The 18,357-nt window shown below is 41.0% G+C and overlaps 1 protein-coding gene across 1 annotated transcript in view; it reads right to left on the reverse strand.

Annotated features, from left to right (window-relative positions):
- POLQ (DNA polymerase theta) overlaps window positions 1-18,230 on the reverse strand; it is a 53,949-nt gene extending 35,719 nt beyond the window's left edge. Inside the window, exons 1-9 of the mRNA XM_012569955.5 lie at window positions 17,149-18,230; window positions 13,415-13,597; window positions 12,552-12,682; window positions 11,015-11,171; window positions 7,055-7,163; window positions 4,222-4,441; window positions 2,191-2,335; window positions 1,947-2,093; window positions 705-917 (exon numbers count right to left, since the gene is read on the reverse strand). Coding sequence (XP_012425409.5) covers window positions 705-917; window positions 1,947-2,093; window positions 2,191-2,335; window positions 4,222-4,441; window positions 7,055-7,163; window positions 11,015-11,171; window positions 12,552-12,682; window positions 13,415-13,597; window positions 17,149-17,344 — 1,501 coding nt within the window. The 5' untranslated portion in view covers window positions 17,345-18,230. The remainder of the gene's footprint in view (window positions 1-704; window positions 918-1,946; window positions 2,094-2,190; window positions 2,336-4,221; window positions 4,442-7,054; window positions 7,164-11,014; window positions 11,172-12,551; window positions 12,683-13,414; window positions 13,598-17,148) is intronic.
- Between the last annotated feature and the right edge of the window lie 127 nt (window positions 18,231-18,357).

Genomic DNA, 18,357 nt, shown 5'->3' on the forward strand with positions numbered 1-18,357 from the left:
AACTTCTTCTTTTCTACCATGTTTATACTTGTGTAATGCGGCTTTTTGCAAACATCGTCTACAAAGATAAATTTCCATTGCAAATTAAAATAACAGGCAGGATTATTTTGTTGAACATCAATCAATGCCTCTGTATGCAAGAAGGTGCCATATTATCTGTGAACTACTGTTCATATTTCCCTGTCTCTGTCTCATTACTACTTTCAAAATCCATAAAATTGATGGTTAAGTTTAATAAATCTAAATCATAATTTCAGACATTTCAGAAGTTTGTCAAATTAGGATTGTAGACTTTACATGCATTTCTTACATTTTAGGCCCATCTGACAAAAGTTTACTGCAATTTTTCTTACTGAAACTCTAAATGCTTTAGTCAACTGACCATGGATCACAGAATAAAGGCAAATGAACAACACAGCTTTAGAAGCTAACAAGAATTCAAAGGCAAAAATAGCCTGTTCCTGAAGAAACTGACATATAAATACCAAAGTCAGTCTCAGGCAGTGAAAACAATCCCCTGGGAATTACAACTTTTACTCCATTAATACCAAACAAATTAATACCGAACAAATTCATCTTGATTAACCTAATCACACAGCGTACTGAAGGAATTCATCATGATTAGTCACTAATTGCAAAGTACTGCCCTGGATTTAATCAGGTTAACACCGCTCTGACAGAATGCCAGTAAAGACTCGGCTTACCCTCTGTGTCTACCCCTTTCCTGCCAGCCCTTCCAGCCATCTGCTTGTAGGTGAGGATGTCCAGCAGCCTGCCACCGAAGGTGGGCGTGCGGATGATGACGCGGCGCGCGGGCAGGTTCACTCCCGACGAGAGCGTGGAGGTCGCTGCCAGGACTCGGATCAGGCCCCGCCGAAAGGCTCCCTCAATGATGTCCCGCTCGTCGAAAGTCAGACCTGAGGAGACGTGGCTTTTAGTGACCCTTGTGATGGTGAGACTGAATGTAAGAGCTGAAAATATTGCTGTTCAGCAAGGGAAGAACAAACATAATGGACATTCACCAGTCAGTGTTAGGAACCAGACTTGCAACACTGCCTTAGTTAACTTCTGACTGGTAAATTAAGCAAAATTTCACCATTAAGTTTTTATTATCAGCTGACAGTGAGATACTAGCTTTTCTAAGGTGCTTGTACATGTTGTAGCAAGATGAACTATTTACTGCATATTTACAAGCACTGCAAGTAAATACATAAAGAAATAAAATTAAAAATTAGCAAATGGTAGGGAACTAGGACTTACTCATCTGCCATCGTGACCATGGACTCCTTCTTCGTTATTCTCATTACAGGTCTTGTATGTATCTTTCTACATTACCTTCAATGCTTCAGGCCAATTTTATAAGAAAAACAGATTCTATAAGCATTGGAATTATTCCTCCTACATAATCAATGCCATAGCTACTGTTGTCTCTCCCAGTCTTTTCTCTCAGTGAATCAACAGGTGACATGCTCTATTACCTACCTAAGTAAGAAATAAAAAATCCAAGCAGAAGTGTTCACAACACATGCTGCTTTTATTTTTATTGTTATACTGCCTCTATTTACCCATTTATTTCTATAGTAAGCTGAGGAAAATTGCTTTGAAATACTCTGGCTGCTTCAGGAACAACTCGAAAATGCTAGAGCTGTAAATCACTTAAGTTTTCAGGCATTTCACAAAGAAAAGACCAGATAAGTTGTATTCCAAAAGTTGCTGTTATCCAACATAACAGAGAGAAGATTTAGCAAAACCATTTGTGAATTAAAGTCTTCGACCACAAAAAAAGAATTTCAAATTTGCCTGTAACTGTGGAATTCTCAAAGCTTATTTAGTCATAAGCTACAAAACACTTAAAAAAGCAACTAGTAAATTGCTGATACCTGCAGTAAAAAGGACCCATATGACTTAACCATTACTGAATTCAAGACCGAGATATTCAGGAATACCTGCATGATGAAATGCCACCCCCCATGGCAAAGTACGCTGGAGCACAGAGTCCAGGCCTGAAATGGAACGCTTTAACTGATCCAGGACCTCATCGATCCCTTCTCTGTCCACAACAACTGGGGCAAGGGCTGAGTTTTTTGCAGAACCTTGAGAAAGAAAGTATTTTTATAGTTCCTACTAAAATTCATTTTCATTAAAGGCACCGTGCATACTGTAGTCTTCTATTAAGTACTTCTCTCTTACTCTCAGTTTGTTGCAAACCGTAGAACTCCCTGGCAATGATGTCTGCCAGCTTCTCACACCAGTTCTTGGATGGACAGAAGAGCAGGACTGAATGGCCACCACAAACAGTCTCATAACACAGGCTCACAATATGGTCTTCATCTCCCTGAATTGAGATAAAATATTTTCAGTCCACTCTCAGATTGAATGAGGTCTCAGATTAAATGCTGTCTTTCTGTATCACAGTAGAAATCTTCTACTTCCAATCAGAAAGAGAAGCAAACACAGAACATGGAGGACTGTTATCTTAGTTTCTGTCTTGCTTTATGAAGTCCAAGCACTAGTATGACCACATTGTTGAGGGCAATTCTAGACCTACCCATGAATACATGTTATGTTTTACATCTAGCTTTCAGAAATCTTTTTCTGAATGAAGGCCACAAAGTGCACAAATAAATCACTGCAACCTCCACATCGCAGCTAACAGCAGTGGGGAAGAACTAGGAAGAGCCCCAAAGGAAAATCCTTCTACTTTACCCAGGGAACATTTGTTAACTTGGATGTCTGAACTAAAAGCGTGGCAGGTAGCAGTCTAAGCATCCCAGTAAGAGGCACTCAAGCAAGTGCTGCTGACCAAAGACTGCAGGTATTCAGAGCACAGTGGAAAGCTTTTAGGGATACTCATACAGATGTTCATGCAAAAACCTGCTGTTTACAGCTTGCTTTTTTGCTTTTAAGATCTTAAGAGAGTCCCTGCAATTGATCTGTTATGCTTGGCTATGCCAGATTCTCTTGCAGCAAGCAGGCCAAAGGAGGAAGAGAAAAATGTAGGCGTACAGCAAGAAATAAAAAGCACTAAAATGCAAATGAAAACAGGGGAGCAATGGCAGGTACTTCTCCACAAGGAATCAGCCAAATTCAGCTGAAGTGGTGAAGTCATCAAGTTCCCTTTTATTGGTTCAGTCTGAGGCACAGAAATCTGAAGGTCTAGTGATAGATTTCAAGCTCAAGATCCCCCAGTCTTATAAAATAAGACAACTCCTTTAAACCATTGAGTCATAAGCCTAGTTTAGTTCTTTCTCTCGCTTAATTTAGTAACTATCCAAAGCAACTGTCTCAAAAATATCCAAATGCAACATCACCTTCTCAATATGACCACATAAAAACTAACTTCCAAATGTTCTAGTGGAAAAACATTTCCTTTTGTTTCCAGCATACATTTTCTTTGCTTTGCCACCATGCTACTGACAAGAGAATGTCCATGCACAACAAGAACGAAGCGCAAAACACTGCAAAATATTGCTGCCATTCAGTCCATACTGCCCAACTACTACACTAGTATTATACAGAGCAGTTGAAACAACTGGAGACAGAATTTACCCTTCAAAGACTCCACAGAAAAGGACCTACAAGTAGAGAGCTCAAATTTCCCACTTGTACCCATTTGATTCTTTGAAATCATTATAGTATGTTACTCCTAACTTTCCATATCCTTTTCAAGTGTGCAAAAGGACTAACTACTGATAACAGATTCAGAAGAATTGGAATGGACATCTGCCTTCTAATCAGTGTCAAAATTAGATCATTTAGCAGTTTAACATAAGGAAGTTCAACACCAGATTTTAATACAAATACTTTCTCCCAGTTATGAATGCAAACTCCTTGGCCTATGCAGGAAGTACTTACCTGCATTTATGAAAGGGAAGTAGATTTCCAGACACAAGATAGAGTAGTGGGTAAGGGGAGAATCAAACTCTTTATACCTGTCAAGTACTCAGAAACAGCATAACTGCAAAGTCAACTTTGTCTTCAAGTCAGATCAAAAATCTTCAATACCTTAATGAGTCTGTATTTTAGGGGATTTTTATTTAAGTCAGGAGAAGACAAAAATACCAATTTTATTCGCAGTTTGAGCATGAATCTATGAAGTAAACAATGAAGTTGTGAATGTCATCTATTTAAAAATTAACAAAAAACATACCAGGAGCTGTCTTTTTAACTTCAGCACTGCCACAGGCATTATCCCAAAGCCACTGCTCAGAGTTTTGTTACCTTCAGTTGCAGCTTGGGCTGGAATTCTCGCACTAAATTCATGGAGGAGTCATATATGTTGCTGCCAATTTTCACCCACTCCTTGAGGGGCACAGGGCGGAAATCTGTACAGTAGAGCTCTGCATCTAACCATGAGGCCAGGAGCCCCAGGTTAGGGAGGGTAGCACTCATGCCTACTATCTGTATCCCACCAAAACCAGGACTGGTGCTCTTTGAGTGTCTGGAAGTGGTTAAAATAGAATAAAAGTTAGTGACAACACAGGCTATTGTTGTGGAAAATGGAATTCAGAAAAAACAACTCAATCTAATTCCTTCCAGCCTCTCAAGTGCAAAGCTAATTTTTCAACTTCTTGACAGAGAAAGAAGCCACATTCTACTCTTAGAAAACATGTCAGGTTATGCACTGATAACAAGATTAATCAGCTTTTAATCAGTTTGAACCTAAACTTTTACCTTCTTTAGGTAGTCAACAGCTATAAATTGACTGCGTATTTGGAGAGACTGAAAACAAATACAAAGATCAACTAGTTCCTTGACACTAACAAAATCATGGAAATAAAGGAATGGCTCCATCTCCACTGCAATCTTTCTAAGCTTAATTAAAACACTTCTGTTTGTCTCCATCTCAGGATAAATATTAGACAAATGTCTTCCTAGATCTGGGAACGAAAGCCCTAAGCCCAGCAAAGAAGCAAGTAGCTTCTGTTCCTAAAATGCTGAACAGCAGCTTTCACTAAAGACAGTGAGAAGTAATGAACTCCTAACAAACCTGACAATACAAACTGTTAATTTAGATACCCAAATTTAGATTCTAATTCAGGCTTTTGCTTGGATGGGGCATAATAGGGTTTTTTTTTTTTTTTGTGCTTCTAAGCTTGTGTTTGAAAAGTACTCATTTGCATTGCACTGAGCCACAAATCAAGACTTTAAAAAATAAAAAGATCTGACAAATCACAGTGAGCTCAGAAATAAGATGAATCTTCTTAGAAGACCCTGATAATCCTGGCAAAGACAAGACAGAGAAAACAGGATTACCCAGAACCTGTAGTATAAAAGGCCAGTCACTGATGAGACAGAAATAAGGAAGTTGAGAAGAGGTGGACTCTCTGTTATCCAAGCTCTTTAAGCATATGCTAGTACAGCTTCACCATCAAGGTTACAGATTTTTGTCCCTACAGGAACTTTGGACCTTTTCCTCCCTAATGCAACTATTGACCTCCAAGGATTAAAAAAGTTCTAGCTCTACAGTACACTATGTGACTAATGAAGAGAAAAATCTACTGCAGAATTTTGGCTTAGTTTGGAAAAGCCTCGTGGAGAAACATGGACACCCACACAGGCAGTGGCCATCTGAGAACATTTTCTTGCTGTGAAGACACAGCTTGTACTTCAGTGGGACAGGCACTGATCATTCTGGCCAGACTGGACAGTGTTTAAAGACTTTATATAAGTGCATTAAATAACAGAGAGGAAAAAAACCCCAAAAAAACAGACTTAGAAGGACATTTGAGAGAAAACTTGGTCTTCAGCTCCAGGAATACAGTGGATTCCAAAATAAAATTAGCAGCCACTTCCTTCATGTCAGGAAGTGGTACAGGGTACCACTGTCACCTTGATCCTGACAGAGAGATAGAGAATCTGCATGGTGAAAGATGAAACACTGTATCTCCCCAGGAACATTCCTTGATGCACCTGTACTTTTTTCTCCTGGCAAGTGTTTTCTCCTTCCTGCTTCCTCAATGCAAGGGAGTAAAGCAGAGGGCAAGCCTGCACCTGTGCTGCAGCTACCTGATAAACTAAGAGAAAAGGAGTGGCAAAGTCACTCACACTGCTCCGAAGTGTGCTCCAGGATTTATGGGGAGAATATGAGAAGTCAGATGTGATTAAACCAAGAACACTGCTGGCTCCTGGAAATCATGATGGGCAGTACTGGGTGAAATGTGCAATGGAGAGACAGTGTAGAAATGGCAGCTCCCCCAGAACTAAATAGATGGTCTCCGCTTAACCCAGCACTGGTACAACTCACAAGACAAGAAGCAGCAGAGAAAACTGACAAAATCTGACTTTCTGTGCTAAGGAAACAGTTGATTTTGACTCTTCTCTCAGCACCACCAATAAAGATTAAGACAGTTACACCACCTCCTCCATTTCCTTTTTTCTGTGTTTGGGCACTATGGAGCAGCTGGACAGTTTAGTGTTGAGGATCTAGATACTGAATTCTTAAAATCTTCTAGAGGTCTTCTCAAACATCTTATCTATTCCCCAGAGTCAAATCAATTCTGCTAAAGGCAAGAAAACATGCAACCACTAGGCTATCACATGTTAGGAGCAAAAGTAGAGCTCACCCTGAGCAGTGCTAACTAAGCAGACTGATGACATATCCTCTAAGCCTTCTGATCAATTCACCATGCACAAGGTAACAGCCTGCCCACTCTTCCATCACACCAGAGCATTCCAGTAGGATAATTACACCACTCCATGAAGCACTGAAAAATTAGGCAGGGTAAATCTGCTAGCAAAACTGTTTATAAACAATCCAAAGTTAAAAAAAAAATAGGCTAAAGAAGTAAATGAAAGCTTTAGCCTTCCTTCTTTTCCTGAGGGGATAAATCCCATGGTAGCACACAAATTGAAAACCATGTGGAAAAGAGGGTTTAAATACAATGGCAGGCTCTTGAAAAGTGCTATGATAAGATCTTAATAAACAAAATAGTCTAGGTCATTGCTCTCATAAAACCCTTGGAGCTAACCCAAGTTTGCATTCACACAGAGAACAAATATTTAGAGCCATCAATTATTTAGCATTAAAAGACAAACATCTCGGTCTACTCACCCTTTTGCTACCTTCTCTGTAACATATCTCACTTTGGTCAGGAGGAGTTCCAGCAGATATCCTCGATGAGAGTCTCCCAACATGTGCAACTCATCCACAACCACCACTCCTGATAAAGAAAAGCACTCAGGTCATATCTGACAAACCTCCAAACTAAGAGCAAATAGCCTTGATCCATTCACATTCCACATGTTGAACAGAAATTTAAATTCACAAATTCATCTTACCAACGCCACGATGGCTTCCTTCTGTCACTGAAAGAGAAATAGTGACCAATGTCATGGCATTTCACACCCACCACAACCACACATACACACACAAAATCAGCTTTTAAAAAATAAAAATAAATAGGTTGAATTGTTAGTCTAGACACCACATAAAAAAGTATTGCAGCATCTACACTGTAACCTTTGCAAGTAAAAACCCTCAGGCTTCAGAGTATCTGGAAAGGAAAATTCCAGCACCCAAATGAGCTAGGAAAAAATTTTGTTGACATCACTGTCTTAGTTAAAAACATCATTTTTTACTAATGCAGTTGTGTCAGAAAAAAAACAAGAGCAGATGTAATTACACTGGCAGAGTCTGCTTCCTATTAAATTGCTCTTCATTAACCAAACCTGAACAAGCTCTACTATTTAGCTTTAGCTTTCTAATGAAAAAAAAAAATCCCTATGTGACAGCTTTGTTGCCCTCCTGCTTCCTGCAAATGACATTTTAATCTATTAACCACCTCCATCAAAATTTTAAGGTGTGTAGAAATTTCTAAAATAATGATGTCTAAAAAGGCTTCTGAATATCAGCAGCTGGAGACAACAGACCAGACTAGGAGAAAACACAGAGCCACTACTACTCAGGCACCCAGTGTACATCCTGCACACATCCCAGCAGCAGTATATACCCTTTCTGGCCAGCTCACAGGATTACAGGGATATGGAGTAGGATAAAGGAAGGTTAAGCAAAAAAAAGCAGGGCTCAGAGGACACCACACTTCATTAGCTCTGCTGCTGTGGAAATTTTTTTCCTCTTTGGTGCAGCTATGTAATATCTTTCTGGTATGGCTAAAATAGCAGGAGCTTAAGGGCAAAAGTGACCTTACATTATCTGTCTCAATGCTATTTTTCCTTCTCTTTTTTTTTCTCTCCTTCCTACATATGTTCCTTCTCTCTCCGTCTGTTTTCTCCCTCCTTCTCTTTCAAGCCACTTAAGCTAGAAAAGAGTGCTGCACTTCATCAGCCTCTTTTACAAACTCCCACCCATCCAGCTCCTCTGTCTTCCTGTACTTCCTCTATTCTGTGCTTGCTTGTAAATAATGGCAATTCATTGGTCACCAAATACATATTCAGCTACCAGAAAAAGCTTCTTCCTGCTTCCCCATACAACAATCTGCCTGAATTCTTCCAGAGCTGAGAAGGGACAGTTTAATCAGACACCTACCAAAGTAAAATCCATGCAAGCTACTTCAAACCTTCTGAAAGGTATTGAAAATGAGGCTAGAGTCAGTCTGCTATTTCTGTCTGCAAATTAAGTATATCCCTAGAAGACAGTTGAAAAAAAAAACTACTGAAAAGCACCTGAGAGCTACCAGACATGTTTACTGTAGAATAACTAGGTTGTTTTAATTCCCCATGATGTTTAAAACTAGAAAGTTCTGAATGAAAAGAAGGAAGGGCTTGATTTTTTTTAATATAATTCAACTAGCAACATTTTAATTTCAAGTTTAAATTAAGAAACAAATACCCCAACAGCACATTACAAATCCATTCCCAGCTGACACACTGAGAAAGCAGCAGATTCTTCCCTAATCATTTTCCTAAAAATTTCTTTAGCATCAGTGTCAAGAGGCTGAACAAGAGGAATATCATCTCCCATGTACCTGGATGTTCTAAACTGACACGTTATATAATAATTAGCAACACAACATTGCTTTTAACTGCTTCATACAGCAAAGGGAGCTCTGGCAGGCAGAGGATTTGAGTTTCTCTCAACGACTTCCAAAGGCAATGTGAGCTATCAGCATGGGGTTGACATCAACGAAAGGAACAGCTCAAGCTTGAGATGGAATCCAGCCAGCATTGCAGTCATCTCCCAGTAACTCATCTCAAAAGATAAAACACCCTTGTTACAAACTGGTCTAAATTTAGAATTAATTAGAAGACAAGGTACAATCTTGCAGTTTCAGACAAGCTTCCTTTGGGTGACAGCTAAACTGGCATTTTCAGTTCATACCCATATTTTACAGCTTTTATAAAAATTTACCTCCAAATAGAAAACTTATTCATTCCTTACATAACGACGAATTTTTAAAATAAAATTTAATTTTAAAATTAATTTCAGAGAAGCATATAAAGGAAAAAAAAGGCATTTTACCCTTATTTCTGCTATACAGCCATATTGGGGCATAAGGGAAATGGAGGTTTGCAGCAGAGATCTTTTCAAATGGTGAAAGAAAAACATGATGCTTTAAGGAGGAATTGGTATTGAGAACACATCTTCAAACTCAAATCTTTTAGTCACTTGGTTGCTTATATTTAAATGACTCCTCTCAAGTACATTAATCTTTGAAAGCACAACATGTAGGGATGAAATGGAGGTTCCAACCAGAGGGATTTGGTGTATCCAGCTTCTGAAAGATGATATCATTAAACAATACATTTTCATATTCTGAGTATGCTTCCAAGGCACAAAAGCAAACAGAAAGTTACTTATCCTGACCCCACTGTATGCCTTGTTCTGGCAGTACACCTTGTACACTGTGGTGACATAGGATCAAACTAACCCTAGTTTAAGCAAGTAAAAGTCCTTCAACCAAGTATCCATATATTGAAATAAATAACAGGCTTTCTTCCAAGTGAAGGGATGAAGATTCAAGAATTGAGCTGGACTGCAGAAGCCTTCATTTGAATGAGTTTAAAATGCTGCACAACAGTCACCCACTCATCTTCCAACCCACTGGCAGTCTCTAAAGCATTCATGGTGATTCAGCCCCTATAGATCCAGGTGTGAATGTGTTATCCCATAATTTCACACTCTGAAAAAACCTACCAGGTTTTATTTCCCATTTTCTCTCTAAAAAGCTCTTCTGGTACACAATGCAGCAGAATATTATGATACCAGATGCACACAGAACAGCACAAAGGTGGAGGTCTCAGAGGAGCTTGATCCTCATCTATTTTTATATTCTTAAAATAGCAACTAGCTATGTTACAGGACAGAATGAAGATGGGAAGGAGTACTGTATAAAACAGAACTGGGTATAGCTTTCTTGAGCAGAGGAAAAAAGAGAATAACAAATTTCTGATTGGACTAGGAAAGCACATCTCTCTCGAGTGTATATGAAAACATTGGGCTTCTTCAACTTTTATCTCATCTCCAATACTTAATGAATATCTCCATTATCTAGTGGCCATCAGGGCCACAGTGACCCAGAAGCCAATGTTACAAGGACAGGAGGTTTATGAGCAAACAAGACAGAAATGAATGGCACAGCCCTCCATCACCATGCCTACCCAGAGGAGCACTATGTATTCATTCTGCTTATCTGGATGCAGATGAGCACAGAATGTAATTCCTTCTTTTCCTCAAGCTAAACGAAGATAGATCTTAGAATCCACAATCTCTGTCTAAAACAAATGAACATAATACATTCCTGAACTCAAACATAAGTCAGAACTTTAATTCAGTTTTATTAATTAGAGAACGGTTCCCAGAAATGGGAATCATTGTTAAATGCAGCTTGCTGTCCATTTGAGACAAACGAAAACCTGCAGCTTCTACCTACTCATCCCAGTTGCTGAGCTACATAGAACAGTGCTGACTGTCCTCCTAAATCCAAATTTAGGAGGAAGAAGAAAATTGCTGCATATTTCTATATGGTTTGTCTGTCACACACAGAACTCAGAAAACTTGAAGTATCCCATGATTTCACATGCACTCAGAATATGTCAAGCTGTAGTATTTTACCCAGTGAGTCCATTTTGTTTTCCTCTATGAGCCTGTTGATTAGTCCATTGGCTTTCTCAATGGTGCAGACAGCAACATCCAGAGCAGAGAAACGTCCAGCAGGAGCCATGCTTCCCATGTAGCCTTCAACTCTCACATCCACCTCCTGAAACAGGGCCTGTTTTCCAAGGATAAAGAACATTATGCCAAGGTTACAACTCTGAAATTCTGACCAATGCCTGCTAGAATCTCATAAAAGCCTGCACCCTACATCTACATTTTCTAGTACTTTTAATGCCAAATAATCGGATTAAAGCCATATCTCAGCCAGTTAGTGACACTTCTTTTCCTCACTGTCATTTTTTACTTCCAAAGCAGAAGCCACACAGTACATGTTGCAAGACAGTGTCATAACTAAGTAAAAGATGCGGACCCTTGCCATGTATAAGAAGATCTAATATTAAAAATGTTAGGGAACACACAGTGCAACAGTTTATAATATCAGTGGCTTATGTAAAAAGACACCTTCTTCTTGAGAAATCCTGGGCAAAAGCCAAAATGGAACTCCAAACACAGTGATGACACATCTCACACTGATAGCAAAGAAACAGTAACTTCTCTTCCAGGTCTCATTACTGCAGTTCCAAAGCTTTGACATATCCCATGCAGCATTAACAAAAGATACAAATATTTGCACCTCACAGGTAGGTCACCCTTTGAGTTCAAGCATGTGCAGCTATGGCCAAACCTCATGCCAGGAGCAGCAGAACAGAGCACTGATAGTCCTCCAATTTTACAAGATTAAAGCAAAAACGTGTCTCCATTATCAAGCACTTCAAAGTAGCTTTTGCACTTAGTTTGTAGGATTTCCTAGCAATTTGTAAAGTTAAGATACCATCTCAGTTAATGAAAAAAACCAGTCTTAACTGCCTTAAATGCCTGCTGAGTTTGGATTTGGTTTTAGTCATTGTCATTACCTAATGGCAACAATATTTGATATGGAAGTCTTTCAAGAAAAATGTGTATGTCTTGAAGAGTACTCCTACAGTAATTTTATTTTTTAAATAGCTGCAGCAAGGGAGCCAAGACATAGCCATATTCTGGCAGAAAAAAATAGCAAAATCAAATGCAGATTTTAAATCAAATGCATAAAACTGTGGTGGAATACCCCAAGGAATGCTAAAATATACTTTTATCTTTAAGATGGCATTTACGCCTTCCCTTTGTATTTTTCCTAACCAGCTCTTTCATTAGAAACTGCATTTAAATTTTGTATATTATCAAATCAGTGAATAAATGCAAGTAACAATGCTTTAAAAGTCAAAGCTGAAATAAAATGTTTTAATCAACTCTGTAAAATTTTTCTAAGTTTATCTTTTTGGCTAAAAGTTTTATTTTTTTATCTCCAGCTTAGAGCAAATTTTAAATTATCTACAACTTCTTTTTGAAAAAACTCAGCAATTTTTTTCCCCCAAACTCTGTGCTTTTGCATTTCTGTTTAAAAAATGTGACCAAATAACTACTACTCATAAATTTACCCTCCTTGAATGATACTTACCTGCAGGTAACGTTTCTTCTCCTTGGCCACAGAGACAAAGGGAAGGATGAGAAGAGCTTTCTTATGAGTCTCCAGAACTCGCTTCAAAATAAGCAATTCTGCAACCAGAGTCTTTCCAGCACTGGTAGGAGCTTGAAAATAAAAAGGGGCGGGGGGCTTAATTAATTTTTAAAGTTTGAAAAATAAATCCAAAAGCATCACAAATCTAGCAGAGAAAGCAGTTACTGGAGAACTTGTGGTGGGACTCCTCAGTTGATGTCTCTCACCCACAACCACATTTGCAGTCACCCCTATAGAGTCAAGAAGGTTAAAAAGCACCTGCCTCTCTTCCAAGTTCTTCATCCTCTCAGTGCTGCTCTAGAACCTTTTTCCCATGAAGGGTAGACAACCAATTGTAATTTCCTACAGATTTCTAGTCTACCAGTCCTCCTTCTCCTTTTGCATTACTTCCCCTTCTGCACACACACTCCACACACAATATGTGATTAAAAACTATAAATGAACTGAAAACAAACTAATAGCAAATAACAGTCTCAGAAGTATGTACATCTTCAGTTGTTGTTATCATTCAGTTCCTAGTTGACAGTCTGTAATAAAAAAGAGTCACCATTAGCTGACTCCTAATTATCAACTTCTAAAGGAACTTGAACAGAGAAAATGGGGCAAAAAGTCTCTCTTCCCATCTGAAAAGGAGATCATTAAGTCAAGTTTGAGGTACAGAAATGGGACATATCTTAAGATGGCTCCAGAAGAGGATCTTGACCTTTCTACCTGCCAGATCCAAATGTCTCAGCACCAGTAAGTCTTTGTAAATGGCAGTGGAAAAGTTAGGGGGGGACTGGTTTTGTCAGATGTTTGCATACCTGAATAAACGAGGTTCTTCCCCTCCAGAACTTGTCCAAGCATCAGGCATTCTGCTTGCCATTCAAACATCTGCACTACTCCCAGACCATGGTATTTCTCCAGAACTGCTTTGGGAAGACCCCAGCTTGCAAGGAGCAACTTGTCCACTTGGTCTTCAGGAACCTTTACCTGCTGATATTGCCCTTTTGAAGGAGAAAATAAAAATAAAATGTAAAAAGTCAAGTATCATCTTTGCATCTGAGGCCAATTAGGTTATACACCCAAATGTCAAACTTCTCTGCAAACTCCTGTATTACAAGAAAAGACAATAAAATATCTGCCCTATATTTTTCAATATTTTGTGTGGATGGTTCACCGTTCTTCAATTCTTCTGACATCTTTTTTATTTCAATTTTTCCTCCTGTAAGATTTTCTACATTCAGTTAATCTCTTCACCAAACTGTTGCCCTGGTATTTGCTTTTGAGACAGAGCAGCCATTACCGAATACACAGTCAAAGAGAGCTTCATCACTGATAATGTAACAGCATTGTTACATTAATTTGCCATCTTGTCCTCACCCACACCATTTCCCTTTTAAGAAGTTACTGCTACTGAGATTTCATTAGTTCTCACTGATTACAGAACTGCCCAGTGTTTTCTTTTACAGATGAATGAAAACCACAACCTAAAGCAAACAAGCAGCTCAAGCTACTATGTACAGTGTGTCACATTTCAGTTTATTAACACTGATTAATATCTTCACAACACTGCCAGTTCCTCTAGCTTAATTAAGTTCCTTGCTGATTATTTCTTGTGTTAGTAACACTAAACAACTTTGTGCTGACTACAGGCACTGCCTCCTCCCTCTACTTCTCCTCTGTTTTTCCAAGTCATTAAGAAAACTCAAGCTTTTTATCCCATTCATGTTTCTGATCCACAAGAATGCCTCCCCTATCACCCATAAATATATAGTTCCTGTAAAAGCATTTTGTGAAAGACCTTTTCAAATTGAGATGAAAACCAAATAATCGTGTGTACTGCCTCTAATGTGCCTGGTCTTCTACTGGTATATTCAAAAAATTCTAAAAGAAATTTCCCACCATTGTTGACAGCATAAGGGCAGGCTAGATTAATACTACCAGCCTGCATAAGCAGCCAGCACTTCTTCTCTCATCACGCTAAAAATTTCAACTGCTGCCTTGAGGTTAACCCCAACCTAGGCTGTCATTGCTGCATCATCATTCTTCTCTACACAGCTTTGCTTCACTTTGTGTAATCAAAGTAGCATAAAATACTAAACAAAAATTTACGCACCACTGGGAGAGAACAGAAATATGCTACAAAGCAGGACAGACTTCCCAAGAGGAATTCAGAGGAGACCAGAATCATCTGTCCTAAACTGTGACTGTGGTGGGTTGACCTTAGCTGGACACCAGGTGCTACCCAAAGCTACCCAAAGTCATTCCCCTCCTCAACAGGACAGGAGAGACAAAATACAATGAAAGGTTCATGAGGGAAGAAAAGGACAGGGAAAGACCACTCACCAATTACCATCACAGGCAAAACCCTTGACCTGGGCAGAATTAATTTATTACTAATCAAATCAGAGTAGGATAATGAGAAATAAAGCAAAATCTTAAAAACACCTACTCCTCCCTTTTTTTCAGGCTCAACTGTACTCCAAATTTTCTCTATTTCCTTCCCCCCAGCAGCACAAGGAGACAGGGAATGGGAGTTGCAGTCAGCTCATCACATATTGTCTCTGCCACTCCTTCCTCCTCAGAGGGGAGCTCCTCACACTCCTCCCCAGCTCCAGTGTGGGTCCCTCTCACAGGAGAGAGTTTTCCACGAACTTCTCCAAAGTCAGTCCTCCCTGCAGGCCGCATTCTTCACAAACTGCTTCAGTTCACGTCCCCCACAGGGCCACAAGTCCTGCCAGCAAACCTCCTCCAGCATGGGCTCCCCTCTCCACAGGTCCTGCCAGGAACCTGCTTCAATGTGGGCTTCCCACAGGGCAGCACAGTGTCCTTCAGGCAGCCACTCACTCCTGCATGGGGTTCTCCACTAGCTGCAGGTGGATCTCTGCTCCACCATGGACCTCCATGGGCTACAGGTGGATGACAGCCCGCCTCACCATGGTCTTCACCACAGGCTGCACCGCAAATCTCTGCTGAGGAGCTCCTGAAGGACCTCCTCCCACTCCATCTTCACTGACCTTGCTGTCTGCAGGCTGTTTCCATCACATCTCACTCCTCCAGCTGCAGGTGCCATTGCAAAGGCTTTTTCCCCCCCTCTTAAATACATTATTCCAGAGGGGCTACTGATGGCCTTAGGTCAGTGGCAGGTCCCTCTTAGATCTGGCTGCATTGGCTCTGTCCAACATAGGGGAAACTTCTGGTGGCTTCTCACAGAAGCTTATAGTCCCCCCCTCCTTGCCATGCAAATTAAATACAGTGATTAATATGGCAGAATTAGGATTCAGAAACAAAAAACAACCCTATGTGATAGGACCTCAAGCTTTTTCCCTAGTGTTAAAACCAACAAATTTCATGTAAAAGATGGAATGAGTAAAGGATCAGGTGATTTGGCTGTTTGAAGAGTATCTTTAGAACTGAAGATGCGTTTGGAAACTTGTGGCTTAGAGATCTATGTACAGAAGTATACCTGCGATACTAACCTTTTTTTTTATTTACTAAAACAATGCTAAGAAACAGTCAAAATTAGGAAGATATAAATTGTTGGTTAAAAGCATCAGGTATTCGATTTCTCAGAAGGAAAACTGTTTGAGTGTGGGGCCAGTTAAACACAAGAGTGCTGCTTACTGAATTGTTTTTTGGGGAGCTCCATTTGCAGAAATTGACAAAATTGTATCTTGCAGAGCATAATCACATCAGTGAGAAGATATGACATGACTGGAGAAGAGACTGAGCTGTGGAAATGCTTTTAAAAGTTACAGAAAAATCACAAAAGAGATGAAACTGAAAGATGCTTTATAAATATCTTGATTTAAGATGTTGTATACAATCTTGATGCTGTATGCATCTTGATTTCTCTCTTGATTCAAGAGCACAATGAGCTGGTAAAATGTATGTATGGTATCGAGAAGCATCACTTTAAGTGTCTCTGCCTGGCAGCAGGAGCACTTGATATGACACCTGGCCGCAAAATATTTATACAAAGACTTGTAGATTGCATACAGAAATATATTGTGTATACTTCTTCTGTTTTCTATATGTATTCTTTGATCAATTTCTCAACGTAGGTAAACAAACCTTGTTTGGTATAGCAAGGAGAACGGACGATACCGATTGCTGTATTATGGCAGCACCTAGAGGCCAAGCCAAGACTAAGGCCCACTGTTACACCACACACAGCATGCCCCCATCTCAGAGCTGCGCACAGAATACACACTTCCTTATTTTCTTCCTCGGCTACACAGCGCGGGGCGCAGGAAATCCTTCGGTCACCACCCTGCTAACACAAGCACGCACCTCGGCTGTGGCCGCTGCCCTCCCGGGGGAAAGGAAGGGGCGAAGCGCGGCCCGAGCTCCGCCGCCCCCGGGGCCAGGGCCCCGCGCCGGGAGAGGCTCGGGGGATCCCAGCCCCTTCCAACAGTTCCCCGGGCAGCCCCGCTGCTCCCCGGGCGGCCCCGCTCCCCTCGCCTCCCGACCCGCCGCGCTGCACGGCCGAGGGGAGGGCGGGAAGGGAAGGAAGGGGAATGGGAGAGAAGGGCTGCGCTCTGCGCGCCGGTACCTGCCGAGCCGCTGCGGCGCAGGGAGAGGTCGAGGCCGGGCGGGGGGCTGAGCACAGCGCGGCGGGGAGCGGCGGGGCCGGGCGGCGCGGCCCGCCCCCGTGTGCGGGAGCTGCCGCCGCGGAGCTCCGCGGCCGAGGCGGCAGCGGCGCCGCTCGGGGACATAACGGTGCCGCCGCCATCTTCCCGCCACGCCATTCAAACCCGGGCCCGCCCCGGCCGGCGGGAGGGAGCAGGGAACGGGCGGGAGCAGGGAACGGGCGGGGGCAGGGAACCGAGCAGCGGCAGGGAACCGAGCAGCCCGGCAGGCCCGAGAAGGGCGGCCGCCGCAGAGCTGAGGTTTTCTGGTAAAAACGCCGGTGTCCGAGAGTGCGGTACGCGTGCGGTAACGCGCGCCGTGCCGGTGAACGGCTGAGGTCATTTAATGAAGGTCTGCTCCAACGCTTACCTTGCAGGAGAGGGCCCATAGGACAAACAGCCTCGTTTGCTGTTTCTAATATCTCAAACACCGAAATAGCTTTCAGAGTCTAAAATACCAGGACTGGTTTTACCTCTCCTCAGCAATGTGAATGCGAGGAGCAGTTCTACGAAAATTGTGCAGTACCCAAAAAATGCATGTTTTTGTCCATCACCCACAGAAGTGTTAAGAAGCATTATATCAAAAAATAAGGTTTTTCTAAGTTGCTTTTCATTTCAGCTGAAGAAAGCATACTGATCTTTCCAAATATAAGGACAGCAAAGGGTGAACATTGAAAGGAGTATGAACACACACAGTAATTTCCTTCTAGACACCACTTCTTTGTTTTGGATAACACACACACACACACACACCCCACTCAGAAAAGCTCTTCATGTTCTGTATCTATCTCTCTTCAGATACATGTATCACAGCTTAGAAGGCTGACTTCACATGAAGCAGGACCGGCGGTCATCATCTCAAACACATGCAGAAATTTCTGGCCCTTGAAGAAGAGCATGTGCTTTCATTCCCATCATTAAATCTTAAAATTAAATGGAAGCAAAATTCTTTAAGAATACTCCTGTCATTTCGGACAATTATATCTGAGTACGTGTCAAGGATGGTCTAATGGAAGAGTCAACATATTTTAATAGTCTTTAAATCAAGCAGATGAAAAACCTTGTTTCATTATTCAAGTTTACAAAACCAGATAAACAGTAGGCTAACAGTAGGCTCTTCTGTCTTTCAAATC

This window comes from Taeniopygia guttata, chromosome 1 (assembly GCF_048771995.1).
Source record: "Taeniopygia guttata chromosome 1, bTaeGut7.mat, whole genome shotgun sequence".
Taxonomy (NCBI): Eukaryota; Metazoa; Chordata; class Aves; order Passeriformes; family Estrildidae; genus Taeniopygia; species Taeniopygia guttata.